The 14,579-nt window shown below is 47.8% G+C and overlaps 1 protein-coding gene across 1 annotated transcript in view; it reads left to right on the top strand.

Moving 5' to 3' along the window:
- NUAK1 (NUAK family kinase 1) overlaps nt 1-13,819 on the top strand; it is a gene marked incomplete at its 3' end in the record, with an annotated part of 64,692 nt that extends 50,873 nt beyond the window's left edge. The window contains exons 5-7 of the mRNA XM_082850198.1: nt 7,819-7,938; nt 9,721-9,853; nt 12,666-13,819. Coding sequence (XP_082706324.1) covers nt 7,819-7,938; nt 9,721-9,853; nt 12,666-13,819 — 1,407 coding nt within the window. The remainder of the gene's footprint in view (nt 1-7,818; nt 7,939-9,720; nt 9,854-12,665) is intronic.
- Between the last annotated feature and the right edge of the window lie 760 nt (nt 13,820-14,579).

Raw genomic sequence — 14,579 nt, 5'->3', positions numbered from 1 at the left:
GTCGGTCGGCAGAAAGAATGAGAGCAATGTGCTTCTTTGGGTTGCATTCCGTACTTTGCGGAGAAGCATGTCTACTAAAATAGACACCCAGCACAGCATTAATTTGCAATTAATAAAAATGGGCCAGATTCACATCCCACTCTCTGGGAGAATGGAATGCTGACAATTCCCATAGACAGCTCCTGTAAAAGTGCCTGACAATGAGAAGAGGGCCAGGCACCAGGGTCAGCAGACCTCCACAAAGAGGGCTGGGAATTTGGTGAGCTCCCAGGGCTCAGAGTAGAGGGACACAGGGGAGATGGCCCGTTGCCCCTGATGACAATGGAAATGCCTGCTGCTGTGGATAAGAAGAGCAGCTTTGAATGGCCAGGGCTAAGTCAAGATGGAAACCCCGAGGCTTAACAAGACCGAGAAGGGCAGCTCAGGGTACGGGCCTCTGGGCTTTGATTATATGAATGTGAGGATGCTGCAGTCATGCATTAATGAATCCATTCATCTGTTTGTTCATTTGTCCACTTACGTGTACGTGCGTGTATACATACATGTCCACGAATGCCTGCATTCACTCTTCCATTCCTGCACTTATCCATTCAGCAAATTGAATACCTCCCGTGAGCACTATTTATTTGACCACAAATATTTACCAAGTTCCTACGGTGTACCTGGCATGGTGCTGGATGCTGGGAATTTAATAGTGAACCAGATGGCCAGGTCCTTGTCTTCTTGGAGCTCAGAATCTAGCTGTTGTTAAACCAGCAGTAATAATGAGCCGTGAGAAGGATACAGAGGTGAATGAGGAGGGTAAGGTACCTGTCCTAATGGACTTAGAATTCCAGCTGGGGACACAAGCAATAAACAAATACGTAGTGTAATTCTCTGGAGGTGATGAAAATCCATGCGGGATGAGTATGGGGAATGACAGGTGTTATTTGAGCTATAGGGGGCGGGGGGTGGGGGGTAGTCAGAGAAGCTCCCTTGCCTAGGACACAACTCCTCAAATCCACTAGACTTTTTGGCCTTTGCACACACAGTTGCCTCTGCCTGGAATGCTCTTCCTACTGCTCTTTTCCTACCCCTCCTTAGAGTTTCGGCTTGAAGGCCTCTTCTTCCAGGAAGCCTTCCCTGATCCTCATCTCTTAGGCCCAGGTGACTCTGCTGTGTGCCTCATAGTCCCTTTGTAATCTGTCGTGGAAGTGCTGAGGAGGAAGTGGTGGGTCTGAACTATGGGCAGATCAGAAAGCTTTTGCCGAGGCAGTGGCAATTGAACTGGGTTTTGAAGGATGGCTAGGAGTTTGATAGAAAGGGATGTGATGATGGGCTTCCAAGGGGAAGGAGCAGCAAGCACAGGAGCAGGGCAGGGCATGGAGGCTAGACAAGGAAAGTAACCTTTTTGGAGCCCCTGCTAGAAGCCAGAACCCTGTGGCAGACCTTCCACACGCCTTATTTCATTTGGTTCTCAGAATGTCTCCACTGGGGTGGGTCTGATTACCCCCATTTTACAGATGAGGAAGCTCCTGCAGCTAATAAGCAATGGGGTTGGCTTACAAACCTAAGGTTATTTGACTCCAAAGACCGGGCACCTGATAAACTCTCTACTACACCCACCCAGATTTGCCCTAAATCCAACAGAGCATCCTCACACTCACAAGGGGTGGCCACTTTTTTCATCCTTGCTTCAGCTGGCCTTACCTTGTATATAGGCAGCCTGCAGACAGCTGTCCCTGGGGGAGACTCTCCAAGTGCTGATGGTGGCCATGGCCAGGTTGCCTGAGTCACTGTGGCCAGAGTAGCCATGCGGGGCTGCCAGGGTCGAATGAGCTGGGTGGTTGTGTGTTCGCGTCCCCTGAGAGGCTGCTTCTTGGAGGTACCTCAGTGAAGAGCTTCCCCAGATGGCTTGGGATCCGTTATTTCCCATCTCTCTCGAGAGGAGGTGTAACCTTAGATCTGACGATACAAGCTGACCCCACTCACTTTTGCTCACCATTTCACTCCGTACCTTTACTTCCTGATGACCTGAGTGAGGCTGTCACGGGAAAGCCGCAGCAATGAACTCCAGGGCCCGACAGAGCTATGGAGTGTGTCTTTCTGGAGAGTGACACAGAAAGCCCGTCTCCTCCTCAGCCACCCGAGAACAATAAATCCCCTTTATGCAGCCAGTGCAGCTCTTCACCCACACCTCAGGCCAGCCGCTTTCCTGCCCTGGGCCTCAGCTTCCTCATCTGCAAAATGGAGATCACAGCGGAACCCTGCTCATTGGGTTGGTGTGAGGTTTTAATATACGTAGTGCTCACAGAACAATGACTGGCACGTAGCAATGCTGCTGTTATTATTATTATCTCATTTAATCTGATTTTGCTTTTCACAACACCGTGTGGTCGAGGCTATTGCAATTCCCTTTTCCAACAAAGGAAACTGAGACTCAGGTGAAAGTAGTGATCGCTTAACATTGACCGAAGGCCTACCCTGTGTAAGGCGTGGGTTAAGGCACGTTCCATCTATCAATTCATTTGATTTCGTATCTGCCCTGTGAGGTAGGTTACATTATAATCCTCACCCCCCGCCCCCATTTTACAGTTGAAGGAACACAGGTTCAGAGTGACTGACATGCAGCAGATCCCCTGGGGACCGTGTGACAATGCAGATGATGACTCAGTAGGTCTGGGGTGGGGCTCCCAGCTGGTGCTGACGTTGCTGGTCCAGCTGGTAGAAGGCGAGGCCAGGATCTGAACTCACACCCAGCCTCCCTTACTTCTCCTGTCGTACGGTGCAGCCTCTCATGCTGGACGTGCTTATTTCGGAAATGAATGATAGTCATTTCTCTTGGGTCCTCGGTGGGCATCGGCTCTGAGCAAACAATTGTCAAGTAGACCAAACCACCATCATTATCCTAACGGCTGTAGTTCATAGAGTCAGCCAGTACCAGGACTCTTCCAGGGGCTTTACGTGCATGTCTTCAATCCGCAGAACAGCTTTAGAGGTGGGTTCTATTATTATTCCCATTTTGCCCACGAGGAAATTGGTGGCAGTTCCCACCCATGATCTAGCAGTGCCAAGTCCAGGGTTAGCCCCAGGTGCTTCTGGCTCCACAACCTCTGATCTGTGCAGTGTGCTTCCTGTCAGACACTGCAAATGACCGTCAGACCGTTGCTTTTATTATCATCCACATCAGCATCCTGTCCCAGTGGTTAGTCATCAGCAAGCTGGGTGAGCTCGCAGGGATTATTCACAGTGATCCGAGGTTAACCCCCTTTTAAAAAAATGGTGGTAAAATATATGTAACGTAAAGCTTACCATTTTTAGGTTTTCGGTCCAGTGGCATTAAGTACGTTCACATTGTTGTGCAACCATCACCACCATGAATCTGCAGAACTTTTGCATCTTCCCAACCAGACACTCTGTGCCCATTCACCACTAACTCCCCGTTCCCCCCTCCCCCAGCCCCTGGCAACCGCCCTTCTACCTTCTGTCTTGATGAACTTGACTCCACTAAGTACCTCACATGAATGGAATTCTCTACTATTTATCGGTTTGTGTCTGGTTTGTTTCACTTAGCATAATGTCTTCAAAGTTCATCCATGTTGTAGTGAGGTTAATTCTTTTGAAATGTGAATAATCACTTCCCACTTTATATAACTCTGATTTTCATCCAGCAGGGCACACCTGTAGAAAGGTTTGAAAACAACAAAAACTCTAGAAATTAAGGACATGAGTGTTGATATCCTCTTCAGAGTCCAGGCTGAACTGAATAGCCCAGTGTGAGGACAGAGGGTGGTTCTGAACGGGGCAGGGCAACAGCCCATCACCAGCAAAGTGGTTACCTTTCTCCAAAGGTTACCAGTGTGTCGGCAAAATACAACTTTGAAAGCAAAGCTGGATGCCTCGTTGGTGGAGTCACCCTCGATACACAACTGATGTTCTGTTACAGAGAATCGTACAGAACCCAGTGTTCACGTAGCTGTTCTGTCTGTGACCTTCAGCGGAGCTTCTTAAGTCCTGTAACCTTCAGTTGCTTCACTTACAGAGCGAGGGGCAGGATTAGTTCACCGCTTACGACTCTTCCAGGTTGGAACCATTTCTGGGATTCCTTTTTGTTTTATTATGTTTAAAATCATTATTTCCCAAATTTCCCAAATGTCTTTTCTTTTGTTCTCTTCATGGATTTTGCCTTTTCCTAGTATCTTCTGTGCTATTTCACTTTAATACTTTTATTTAGTGCAATTCACTTAAGAAATCATGTGTATTTGAAAAAGAAACCTTACATAATTACCTCCAATGGAAAACCAGTATTGTTTTGAGTATCATGAAGCTAATAAAGCTACCCAGGTGGATTTAAAGGTGGGACATGTATTTGAGCTCCAACTTTGTAAAATGCTTAAAATAGTAATTGGCACATACTTTACATCATTTAATTTTCACTGTGACACCGTGGGGCTGGATACTATTCCTACCTCCATTTTACAGATGGGAAATTGAGGCTTTGAGAAGTTTTATATGGTGGCCATTTCCCGTCTTATAGTTGATATAAGCTCCATACGGCGTGGAATCTTAGAGCTGCAGCCCAAGTTTAAGTGGCTCAAGGATGGAGAACTGTGTGTGTGTGTGTGTGTGTGTGTGTGTGTGTGTGTGTGTGTGTGTGTGTGTGTGTTGACTAATATTTCTTTTCCACTGAAGTGCCAAGAACAGGGACTAATCTGGATTTCTATTAATCTTATGTCAGCAACAATGACAGTTTAACTGGGAGAGGCTGATAAACATTAGTCTGTGAGGATGGGAGTGGGCCGTAACATAAACACACTTCTCAGAAGGGCTACAAAGAAAGCAGGGATGCCCAGACTCAAGCACTCCTGGTGTGTGTGTGGGGTTTTGCACGTGGTGGTGGCGGGTGCCTCTCACGTGTGTGTGTGTGTGCGCCTGTGTTCGGAAGCTCATGCAGTGCCCCAGATGCCGCCGACGTTCACAGTGCTGTGTCCTGCCTTAGCCGACTTCTCGGGATGTTCCAGGGCTGCAGCTGGTCCCTTCCTGTCCTGATTGACAGGGCACACTTCATAAAGCTTGCAACCAACTTCCTGCAAGCCAGTCAGTGTCCTTGATAAGAAAGTGGAATTCAGGGCAATTAAGTGCAAGCTGAGCTCCGAGACTGCGTTTTCTGAGGGCGGTTGTGCGCCAGCTGCTTTCAGTGCCATTCCGTTCATTCAGGGGTGACTTTTACAAAGTAGCCTTCTTCTGGGCGCTGCCTTCAAAACAGAGCCTCAGCTGGGCTGTGTGTGAATCACTCATCCTATTTATAAGCTTCAAGTGGAAATCAGTTTGGGGAAGGGCAGAAGTCCGCAGAGGCTCAGCGTGGATGGCTGGCTTAGACTGGGTGAGATTTGCAGATTACCCAGGGGCAGCGCTGGGCAGTGGTTTGAACCTTTAGAGACACTCGGTTTACATTGTTGCTTGCTAGGTAGCTCTCCTGAGACGAATAACCTAATTTTCCTAAACCTCAGTTTTCTCATCTGTTAAGTGGGTCTTTAAAAAATTATGATAGAATATCCATAACATAAAATTTACCATTTTAACCACTTTTAAATGTACCATGTCAGTGGCATGAAATACATTCACATGGTTGTGTAAATGGGATTTTAGATAGGATTAGAGAGTGTAAGGTGCTTAGAACCATGCCTGATAATTGGAGGTTGTTCTGTAAGTGGTAACTAAGTTTACTATTATTATTTTGTATTATCTACTAATTGTCTTGTGCTTTTCAAAATATAATGCCTATTCTGGTGACAGGTGTTTCTTGGGTGAGGGCAGGTGCTAAGCAGTGGATGTTACAGAGATGAGGGGCAGATGTGGAACCTGCCACCTGCCTCGGGGGACTCAGCCTAGTAGGCAAGGTGAATTTATATACATATAATATATATATTTGTATATACATATGTACATACATATGTAAGTACATATGTAATATATATTATATGAATGTATGTGATATATGTGATGATATGTACATGTATAATATATACATTATACATATATGATAATACATATATGCATGTAACATATATACATTATATGTATATATGAAGAGGTGCACACACACACAGAAGAGCGCTGCCATAAAGGATAGTAAAACACTTCAAGAAGCCAAAGGAGAAGAGAGTGATTCCAAGGCGTGTGCGATACAAGAGAAGCAAGGTTAGGGAAAACATTTGCCTGGAACTTGTAGACAAAGTTTCAAGGCACTTTTTCGTTCACCTTGATTAATTCTTTTTTTTTTTTTAATCATTCTCACAATAATCCTGTGATCCAGAAGAGGATAGGGATCATGGGTTTCCATTTTCTGGTGGTAAACAGAGGCTCAGAGTAGCTAAGGGACCTGCTCCATGTCACACAGATGGCTAGTGGCAGAGTTTGGGCTGCAGTGTGATGACTCAGAACCCGGTGCTGTGGGTCCATTTCATCTAGGGTCCCAAGGTGGGCAGAATACAGTTCTGATTGGTGCATAGGTCTATAAAAGGTGGTGATGTCCAGTGCACAGGTAGGTACGTACACCACTGTGGAGGAAGGCAGTGAGACTTTAGGTAGGCCACAGACGGACGGATCTCAGATTAATAGTTACACACTGTAGTATTCATCAGAAACATCGAGCATGTGATTCTGTGGGTATTTCTCAGGACAAGTCTACACTGACGTGAAAATAGAGTCCTTGCAAGGAGTGATTTTAAGTAACAGAGCATGCAGTGGGTGCCAGGGACTGCAGTCGGGAATCACTGGCCCAGTTATGCCAACTGATCCTTTCATGAAAGCTCAGGGCTGCAGAGAAAAGGGTGACCCAGCTGCTTGTAAATTTTGGAAATTAATCCTTTGTCAGTTGCTTCATTTGCAAATATTTTTTCCCATTCTGAGGGTTGTCTTTTGGTCTTGTTTATGGTTTCCTTTGCTGTGCAAAAGCTATGGAGAACAGTATGGAGGTTCCTTAAAAAACTACAAATAGAACTACCATATGACCCAGCAATCCCACTACTGGGCATATACCCAGAGAAAACCATAATTCAAAAAGAGTCATGTACCAAAATGTTCATTGCAGCTCTATTTACAATAGCCCGGAGATGGAAACAACCTAAGTGCCCATCATCGGATGAATGGATAAAGAAGATGTGGCACATATATACAATGGAATATTACTCAGCCATAAAAAGAGACTAAATTGAGCTATTTGTAATGAGGTGGATAGACCTAGAGTCTGTCATACAGAGCGAAGTAAGTCAGAAAGAGAAAGACAAATACCGTATGCTAACACATATATATGGAATTTAAGAAAAAAAAAATGTCATGAAGAACCTAGGGGTAAGACAGGAATAAAGACACAGACCTACTAGAGAACGGACTTGAGGATATGGGGAGGGGGAAGGGTGAGCTGTGACAAAGCGAGAGAGAGGCATGGACATATATACACTACCAAACGTAAAATAGATAGCTAGTGGGAAGCAGCCGCATAGCACAGGGAGATCAGCTCGGTGCTTTGTGACCGCCTGGAGGGGTGGGATAGGGAGGGTGGGAGGGAGGGAGACGCAAGAGGGAGGGGATATGGGAACATATGTATATGACTCACTTTGTTATAAAGCAGAAACTAACACACCATTGTAAAGCAGTTATACCCCAATAAAGATGTTTATAAAAAATAATAAAGTAAAAAAAAAAGAAAAGGGTGACCCAGCTGGCAGAGCCACGCAGGGGCGCCTCAGCTGCTTTGGTCCGTGTGGTGTGAGCTGAGCCGATGCAGACGCTGACTGTAACGCTAACAGGCTCCCTGGGTCTTGCTCCTCTTTGTAGATTGCCGACTTTGGGCTTTCCAACCTGTACCAGAAGGACAAGTTCTTGCAAACGTTCTGTGGGAGCCCACTCTATGCCTCTCCCGAAATTGTCAACGGGAGGCCTTACCGAGGGCCAGAGGTGAGCAGCTTGTCTGGTGTGTACGGTGGGGGGCTGGAGAGGAGAAAAGAACTGAACCTAGGAATACTTAAAAAAACCAAACAAACATAAAAGCAAGCAAACAAAAAACCGTTTCCTTATATGATTATAAAAGCCATAATATACACACCTGGGAGAAAAATCCAGAACAGCCTAAAAGAGAAAATAAAGTTGCCTGCAATCTCCCCACAAGAGATAACCACGTAATATTTATGTGACTTCTTCTTAGGCTTTTTTTTCCAGTGTAGATCTTGTATTTCAAACAATTGAGGTCACTATTATAGGTGTACATCTCTCCTTTTGTTACTAACTTAAAATTGTGACTTTTCTGAATTTGTTATTACTGAAAACATGGTTTTTAACGATGACATGATGTTTTATTGTATGAATATACTGTAATTTATTTAATCACTTCCCTAGTGTTAGACAGATTGTTTTCAGTTGTTCCCTATTGTAATAAGCAAAACAGAAAGCAAACAGCCTCACTCTGCAGCGAACCTTTTTGCGTGTATCTTTGACAGCATGTATTTCTGATCAAGGAAATACATTTTAATTGCATCTTCTGATTCATGAGAAATACATTTTCTCTGTGTGCCTAAAGCTTTCAGGGCCACTGTAAGACACAGGTATGTGAAAATATCGTTTTGAAAATGGGTGAGTTGTGACTGATTATTCATTTTTAAAGAGATAGTTCTATTTATAGAGAGATTCATCCACTCAGGATACTTTAAGTAGCAGCCATTCAGTGGGTTGAAATGTTTCCTTCCAAGTATTTATCTGTTTGAGAGTGTTTGGGGCAGGGCTAGAGGGTAAAGAGATGGATGCCAAGAGCCTCCATCACTTGCAGTAAGGAGAAAGTCTTTCCAAAACAAGAATGTAAGGGAGGAGCCTAAGGTCCAATTTACAACATTGCAGAAACCTGACACTGTAAATTTATCACAGATAATGAATGCTGCTTTGATCCTCGATGATCCGTTTCTGAGGTTACAAGCTGGCAGCCTGTGATCTGGCCAGCAAGAGTGCTTTATTTGGCCATCTTTCTAAAAAAAAATTGAACATTTAATAAATGGGAGATTTCACATAAAAGTCTGTTTTCTGACTTCTCTTGAAAAAACAAAGGATCTAGCAGTGCTGGGCCTATATTACTATGTGACAGCAACTAGCCAGAGGAGGCTGCCTGTGTAAGATGGGTGAATGCCCTCTACAGTTTGTCTTCAAAGCAACACTCCACGTGGTACCCCACCGTCTCTCTTTCTTTGTTCATGTTTGTTGTCTGCCTGGCTCTTGTAAGCACTTGAGTTTGCAACCCCTGATCCATTTGAAGAAGGTGCAGGATTCCTGGGTTAGGAGTCAAGAACCCCATGTTCCAGTCTTACCTCCATCACTGGGATGGGGAGGGGCCTCTGGAGAAACCATTTAACTTCCTTGGGCCTCAGTATTCTCATCTGCCAAATAGGGCTGAAAATAATCCGGGGCCCTACCTGTTTCACAAAATTATAGTGAGGATCAAAGAATATCGTCTATTCAAGAAAGTTCTTCCATGGGTTGGAACCGTTGGTCTCAGTTTGCAACGAAAAAGTCAGGCTCTGAAACAGGCCCCAGGTGCACTGCGTATCAGGTGTCAGGCTGTGGTGGGAACCTGTCTGCCAGGTGCTAAATTCCATTCCTGGGGTCATTGAGGGTGGCTGCTCATGGTCTGTGATGCTAATGGTTTGGAAGGGAATCTGCTTCCCAGCTCCTATATGTCTTGTCTCTCTGCTCCAGGTGGACAGCTGGGCCCTGGGCGTGTTGCTTTACACTCTCGTGTATGGAACAATGCCCTTCGATGGTTTCGATCACAAAAACCTCATTCGGCAGATCAGCAGCGGAGAGTACCGGGAGCCCACGCAGCCCTCAGGTGTGTGCCCACGGAGGGTCGGCCGCTAAGCCGGGCGAGGCCAGCTCACGCTTTCTGCTTTTGTGTCCATGTCTGTAAGAAGACTCCCGCTTTTCCTCTTTCTTCCCCCCAGATCTTTGGCTTCCGGCAGAGCTGGCTTATTAGGCCACTTTCCCCAAACCTTCCCGCTGTGATATTTCCAGAACAGTTGTTCTACTCTGCTGGCTAGGAGTCCTGTTTGCTTGCTGTGTGAACTTGGGCAAGGCCCTTACCCTGTTTAGGTTCTGTTTCTCCACTGTAAATCCACATTTTGGAAAAGGTATTACGTGAAGTCCCTTCCAGTCCACGTAGACATGAGACCCCCTCAGTAGACCCTAAGGGTGGCAGCTGCTCTTCTGCACACCTTGCCCTGGCCGGGGGGTGTGGCACATGGGTGCTGTTTCATGACCTGTTGCCACAGAACAAGTCTATCCCATCCCGCTCCCACACCCAAACAAACTCAGCAGTTTAACCAACATCTATTAGCCGTTATCTCTTGATTCCCTGGATTGGTTAGAGCTTTTCTGGCCTGCCTTAGGTTTCTCCTACAGTTGCAATCAGATGGTAGCTGGAGTTGGGGCCGATTGTGGGGACACGTCGGGGCCCCTCTGTGTGGGCTCTCTCCCCATGAGCTGCCTCCCCAGGCCTCTCTCTCTAGGAAGGAGCGTGGACTTCTTACATAGCAGCTCAGGGCTCGAAGATGGAGGAAGGAGCAGCTGCCAGGCCTTCTTAACGTCTGCTTGGAAGCCAGATGATGTCACTTCTGCCACGTTCTATTGGTCAAAGCGACCAAGGCCATAAGCTCCATCTCCTGATGGGAGAGCATTGTTTGAGTGCAGAAGGGGTGTGTACAGGTGGCCATATTTGGAATGTGGTTAACAGACACTTCGTATATTGCAGTCCGCGCATCCCACATGTGTATACACACACACACGGTTGATTCTCATTATTTGCCGCAGTTGTGTCCTATAACATTGCTATGAACGCTGAGTTTGTGAATACTGAAGCGCTACTCATAGGGAAATACAGGGCTCGACTCCTGGGAGCCTCTGGTCACAACGTTTTTGTCAACTGATCAATCCATATCCTTGTTTTATGTATATTTCTGTTTAAAGACGCCTCATTTAAAATATATTGTTGATTTATGAACATCGGACTTACGGCCAACAGCACTTTAACTCATGCCTGAATGAGGCTTATCTGGCTCGTATGTTTTCTCCGTAAGGTACATCACTGCCTTCTTGGCCTTAGAATCCCCAGATAGCACTTCAGCACCACGCTTGGGGGCCATTTTAAACAGTGAAATCACCAATAAAAAGTGCAAATATGTGAAAAGCATGAACTAAACGGACTGTGAAAAGGACACTTGCTTACGGCATGAGAGCAGAAACAAGAAGGCAGTGCCTTGTCACCTGGTTCTGCTTCAGCTGGGAACACACATGCGCATTGTGTGGGGGGGTGATTCACATTTTTTGCCAGTTTGTGGAAAGCACCTTGAGTATTGATTTGGGGGTTCCAAATACATTTTAATGAGTAGGCGAATTTACAAATACAGAATCTGTGAATAATGAGCACTGAGTATTTCATATGTATAAACAGGTATAGATATGCAGATATCTATATCTGTACATTTTTTCAATAAGCTAACCCGAGTATTTTTGTTTGTTTGTTTTTAGAAAATTCAGGGTGAAATCTATGGCAGCCTTTTTGCCTGACCAGCTAACTTGTGTCAACACAGTTTCTGGTACACTACAGGGGTTCAGAAAATATTTATTGACTGAATGAATGAACATCCTGTTACTTTTCAGGGCTGCAGCTCACCCCTGGCTCCATTGCCAGGTCCCGGCCAGCTACTCATTAGCTACATAAGTAGCTGAGGGGAGGTGGCGCCTTCCCAGGATATAATTCAACCCCCATTTGGGGAGCACGGTTTGATCTTAAAAGGCGATTTATAAGCTGTGAGAGTCTGTTGGTTCCTGTGGCCTCCTCAACATCCCTTTGGGGCTTTCCCCTAATTCTTTGGCAGCAGAAATTGACAAATGGAGTTTTTCAGACAGGCCGCAAAGGGATAGCAGATAGAGATCAGCTCCCTGATCTGACAGCTTGGTAGGCTATGGCTTATGTCAGAGAGGGACAGGAGGTGAGCACTTGGGTGTGGGATTCAGAGCCCGGCCAAGGCCCGGGTCAGGCCAGCCTTGGGGACGGCCCCCTCTCAAGGCCCAGGCGTGCCAGGTGTGAACACCTCTCCATCCTTCTCTGTCTCTCCCTCTCTGATAAGAAGCCTTTTCCTTGCCGTCTCAGCCCTAAATTTCCTTTTTGTGCTGACACATTTTCCTGGTGACCTGAGCGCTGTGTGTTTATATAAACCTAACTTTGGAGGACTAAAAGCCATGGTAATCTATACCTGTTTTCCCATTTAGTAAAATGATATCCACCAAAGGAATGGTGGGGCCCTGCTTGGGGTCAGGTCTGGATTCTTTCCTGGTTACCTGGCCTTCCCCATTTTATACAGATCTGAGTTGATGGAAAGTCAGCAGTCTGACGTTCCGTCAGTAGCGTGGAGAAACATGCCGGGCTCTGATAGCCCACTGGCCTGTGGCTCTGAGCCCTGATGACGCTTTCTGATGGACAGTCTGGAAGGCTACGGCTTCCTGCTCCATAGCGTGGCTGCACCAGGGCTCCATTTGGACTTTTCCTCAAATGAGTGTGTCTCCTTTGCGCCCCCGGAGCGTCCGCTTTGGAAAGCCCCAAACTCCCATAAAATGTATCGTTCCTTCTGCTTCTTGTCCCACAGATGCCCGAGGCCTCATTCGGTGGATGTTGATGGTGAACCCCGACCGCCGGGCCACCATCGAGGACATTGCCAACCACTGGTGGGTGAACTGGGGCTACAAGAGCAGCGTCTGCGACTGCGATGCCCTTCACAGCGCCGAGTCCCCACTCTTGGCCCGCATTATCGACTGGCACCACCGTTCCACGGGGCTACAGGCTGAGGCTGAAGCCAAAATTAAGGGCTTGGCCAAACCCGGGGCCCCCGAGGTCATGCTGGAGCGGCAGCGGTCGCTGAAGAAGTCCAAGAAGGAGAACGACTTTGCTCAGTCTGGCCAGGACTCGGTGCCTGAGAGCCCATCCAAGGTGAGCTCCAAGCGGCCCAAAGGGATCCTGAAGAAGCGGAGCAACAGCGAGCATCGCTCTCACAGCACCGGCTTCATCGAAGGCGTCGTCAGCCCTGCCTTACCCCCCGCTTTCAAGCTGGAGCAGGACTTGTGCCGGACTGCCGTGCCCCTGCCAAGCGCCCCCGAGGCGGAGGTGCCCGCTAAACTCAGCCCCAAACAGTCGGCCACGATGCCCAAGAAAGGCATCTTGAAAAAGACCCAGCAGAGAGAATCGGGTTACTACTCGTCCCCGGAACGCAGCGAGTCTTCGGAGCTGCTGGACGGTAACGACGGGCTGGGTGGCGGCATCCCCTCCCCGAGCCCCCCGGATCCGGCCAGGGTGACGTCCCACAGCCTCTCCTGCCACAGGAAGGGCATCTTGAAACACAGCAGCAAGTACTCAGAGGGCACCATGGACCCGGCCCTGGCCAGCCCCGAAATGCCCACACTGGAATCCTTGCTGGAGCCCGGCATTCCTGCCGAGGGCCTCTCCCGGAGCTACAGCCGGCCTTCCAGCGTCATCAGCGACGACAGCGTCCTGTCCAGCGACTCCTTCGACTTGCTCGACTTGCAGGAGAATCGCCCTGCCCGCCAGCGCATCCGCAGCTGCGTCTCTGCCGAAAACTTCCTCCAGATCCAGGACTTTGAGGGGCTCCAGAACCGGCCCCGGCCCCAGTACCTGAAGCGGTACCGGAACCGGCTGGGAGACAGTAGCTTCTCCCTCCTCACGGACATGGACGATGTGACTCAGGTCTACAAGAAAGCGCTGGAGATCTGTAACAAACTCAACTAGCTCCCCAGGGTGCAGGGGTGGGTCGGGGTGGGTACAAGGGAGGAGTGGGAGTGGTGACTGGGCTATGGACAGAGCTGGTTACCTCTTTGCTGGCCATGACAACAGACTGAAAAAGGATCGGTGCTGTCTTGCTTTGGCCAAATTTGCAGCCTTGAGCCAGTGCGTATGAGGGAGAAGTGGGCTCTTGGCCAGTCCTGCCAACTGCCAGTCAGAAGTGGGATCCTCATTGGCATTTGCTTTACGGCACCTCCTAGAGTCCAGGGGAGGTGGTGTTGGCCAGCACTTAGGGGGTGGGGAGGGAGCATATGGGAGAGGAAACGTTTCCCTAGAAGTCATCCACGTGCTTCTGGAGGAGGGCAAGACAGCCTGGGGCCATCTGCTCTGAGTGAACTCAGAGCTGGCTCCTTCTCTCCTGGCGTTAGCAGGCTTGGTCTGCCTGCAGGGGGTGGGCATGTAGATTTCATCTGAGCTTGAATCGGTAATGGATGGATAGGGGCTGCTGGGTGTGCTGGTTTGAGTAGCCCAGACAGTGGGAAGGAGTGCTGTGATTGAATAGTAATGGCTGCCATGGGGATGGGAAGGGGTGCAGTAGCACTCTTGCCGTGTAGTTGCCATCCTTGACCTGGCTAAGCCCTGGGAGTGCTAGTGTAGATCCCGTGGGATCTATGTTATCTCTTTCATGCCACTGGTGTGGCATTTGTTAATTTGCTACTCTGCCTTGAATGGAAGACAGGGCCTTGGTCAGAGAGAGAGTGCTCTG

The sequence above is a fragment of the Leucopleurus acutus genome, assembly GCF_964270905.1.
Source record: "Leucopleurus acutus genome assembly, chromosome: 11".
Classification (NCBI taxonomy): Eukaryota; Metazoa; Chordata; class Mammalia; order Artiodactyla; family Delphinidae; genus Leucopleurus; species Leucopleurus acutus.
Note: the sequence above shows the minus strand (reverse complement) of the source record. Positions and strands in the feature narration are given on the sequence as shown.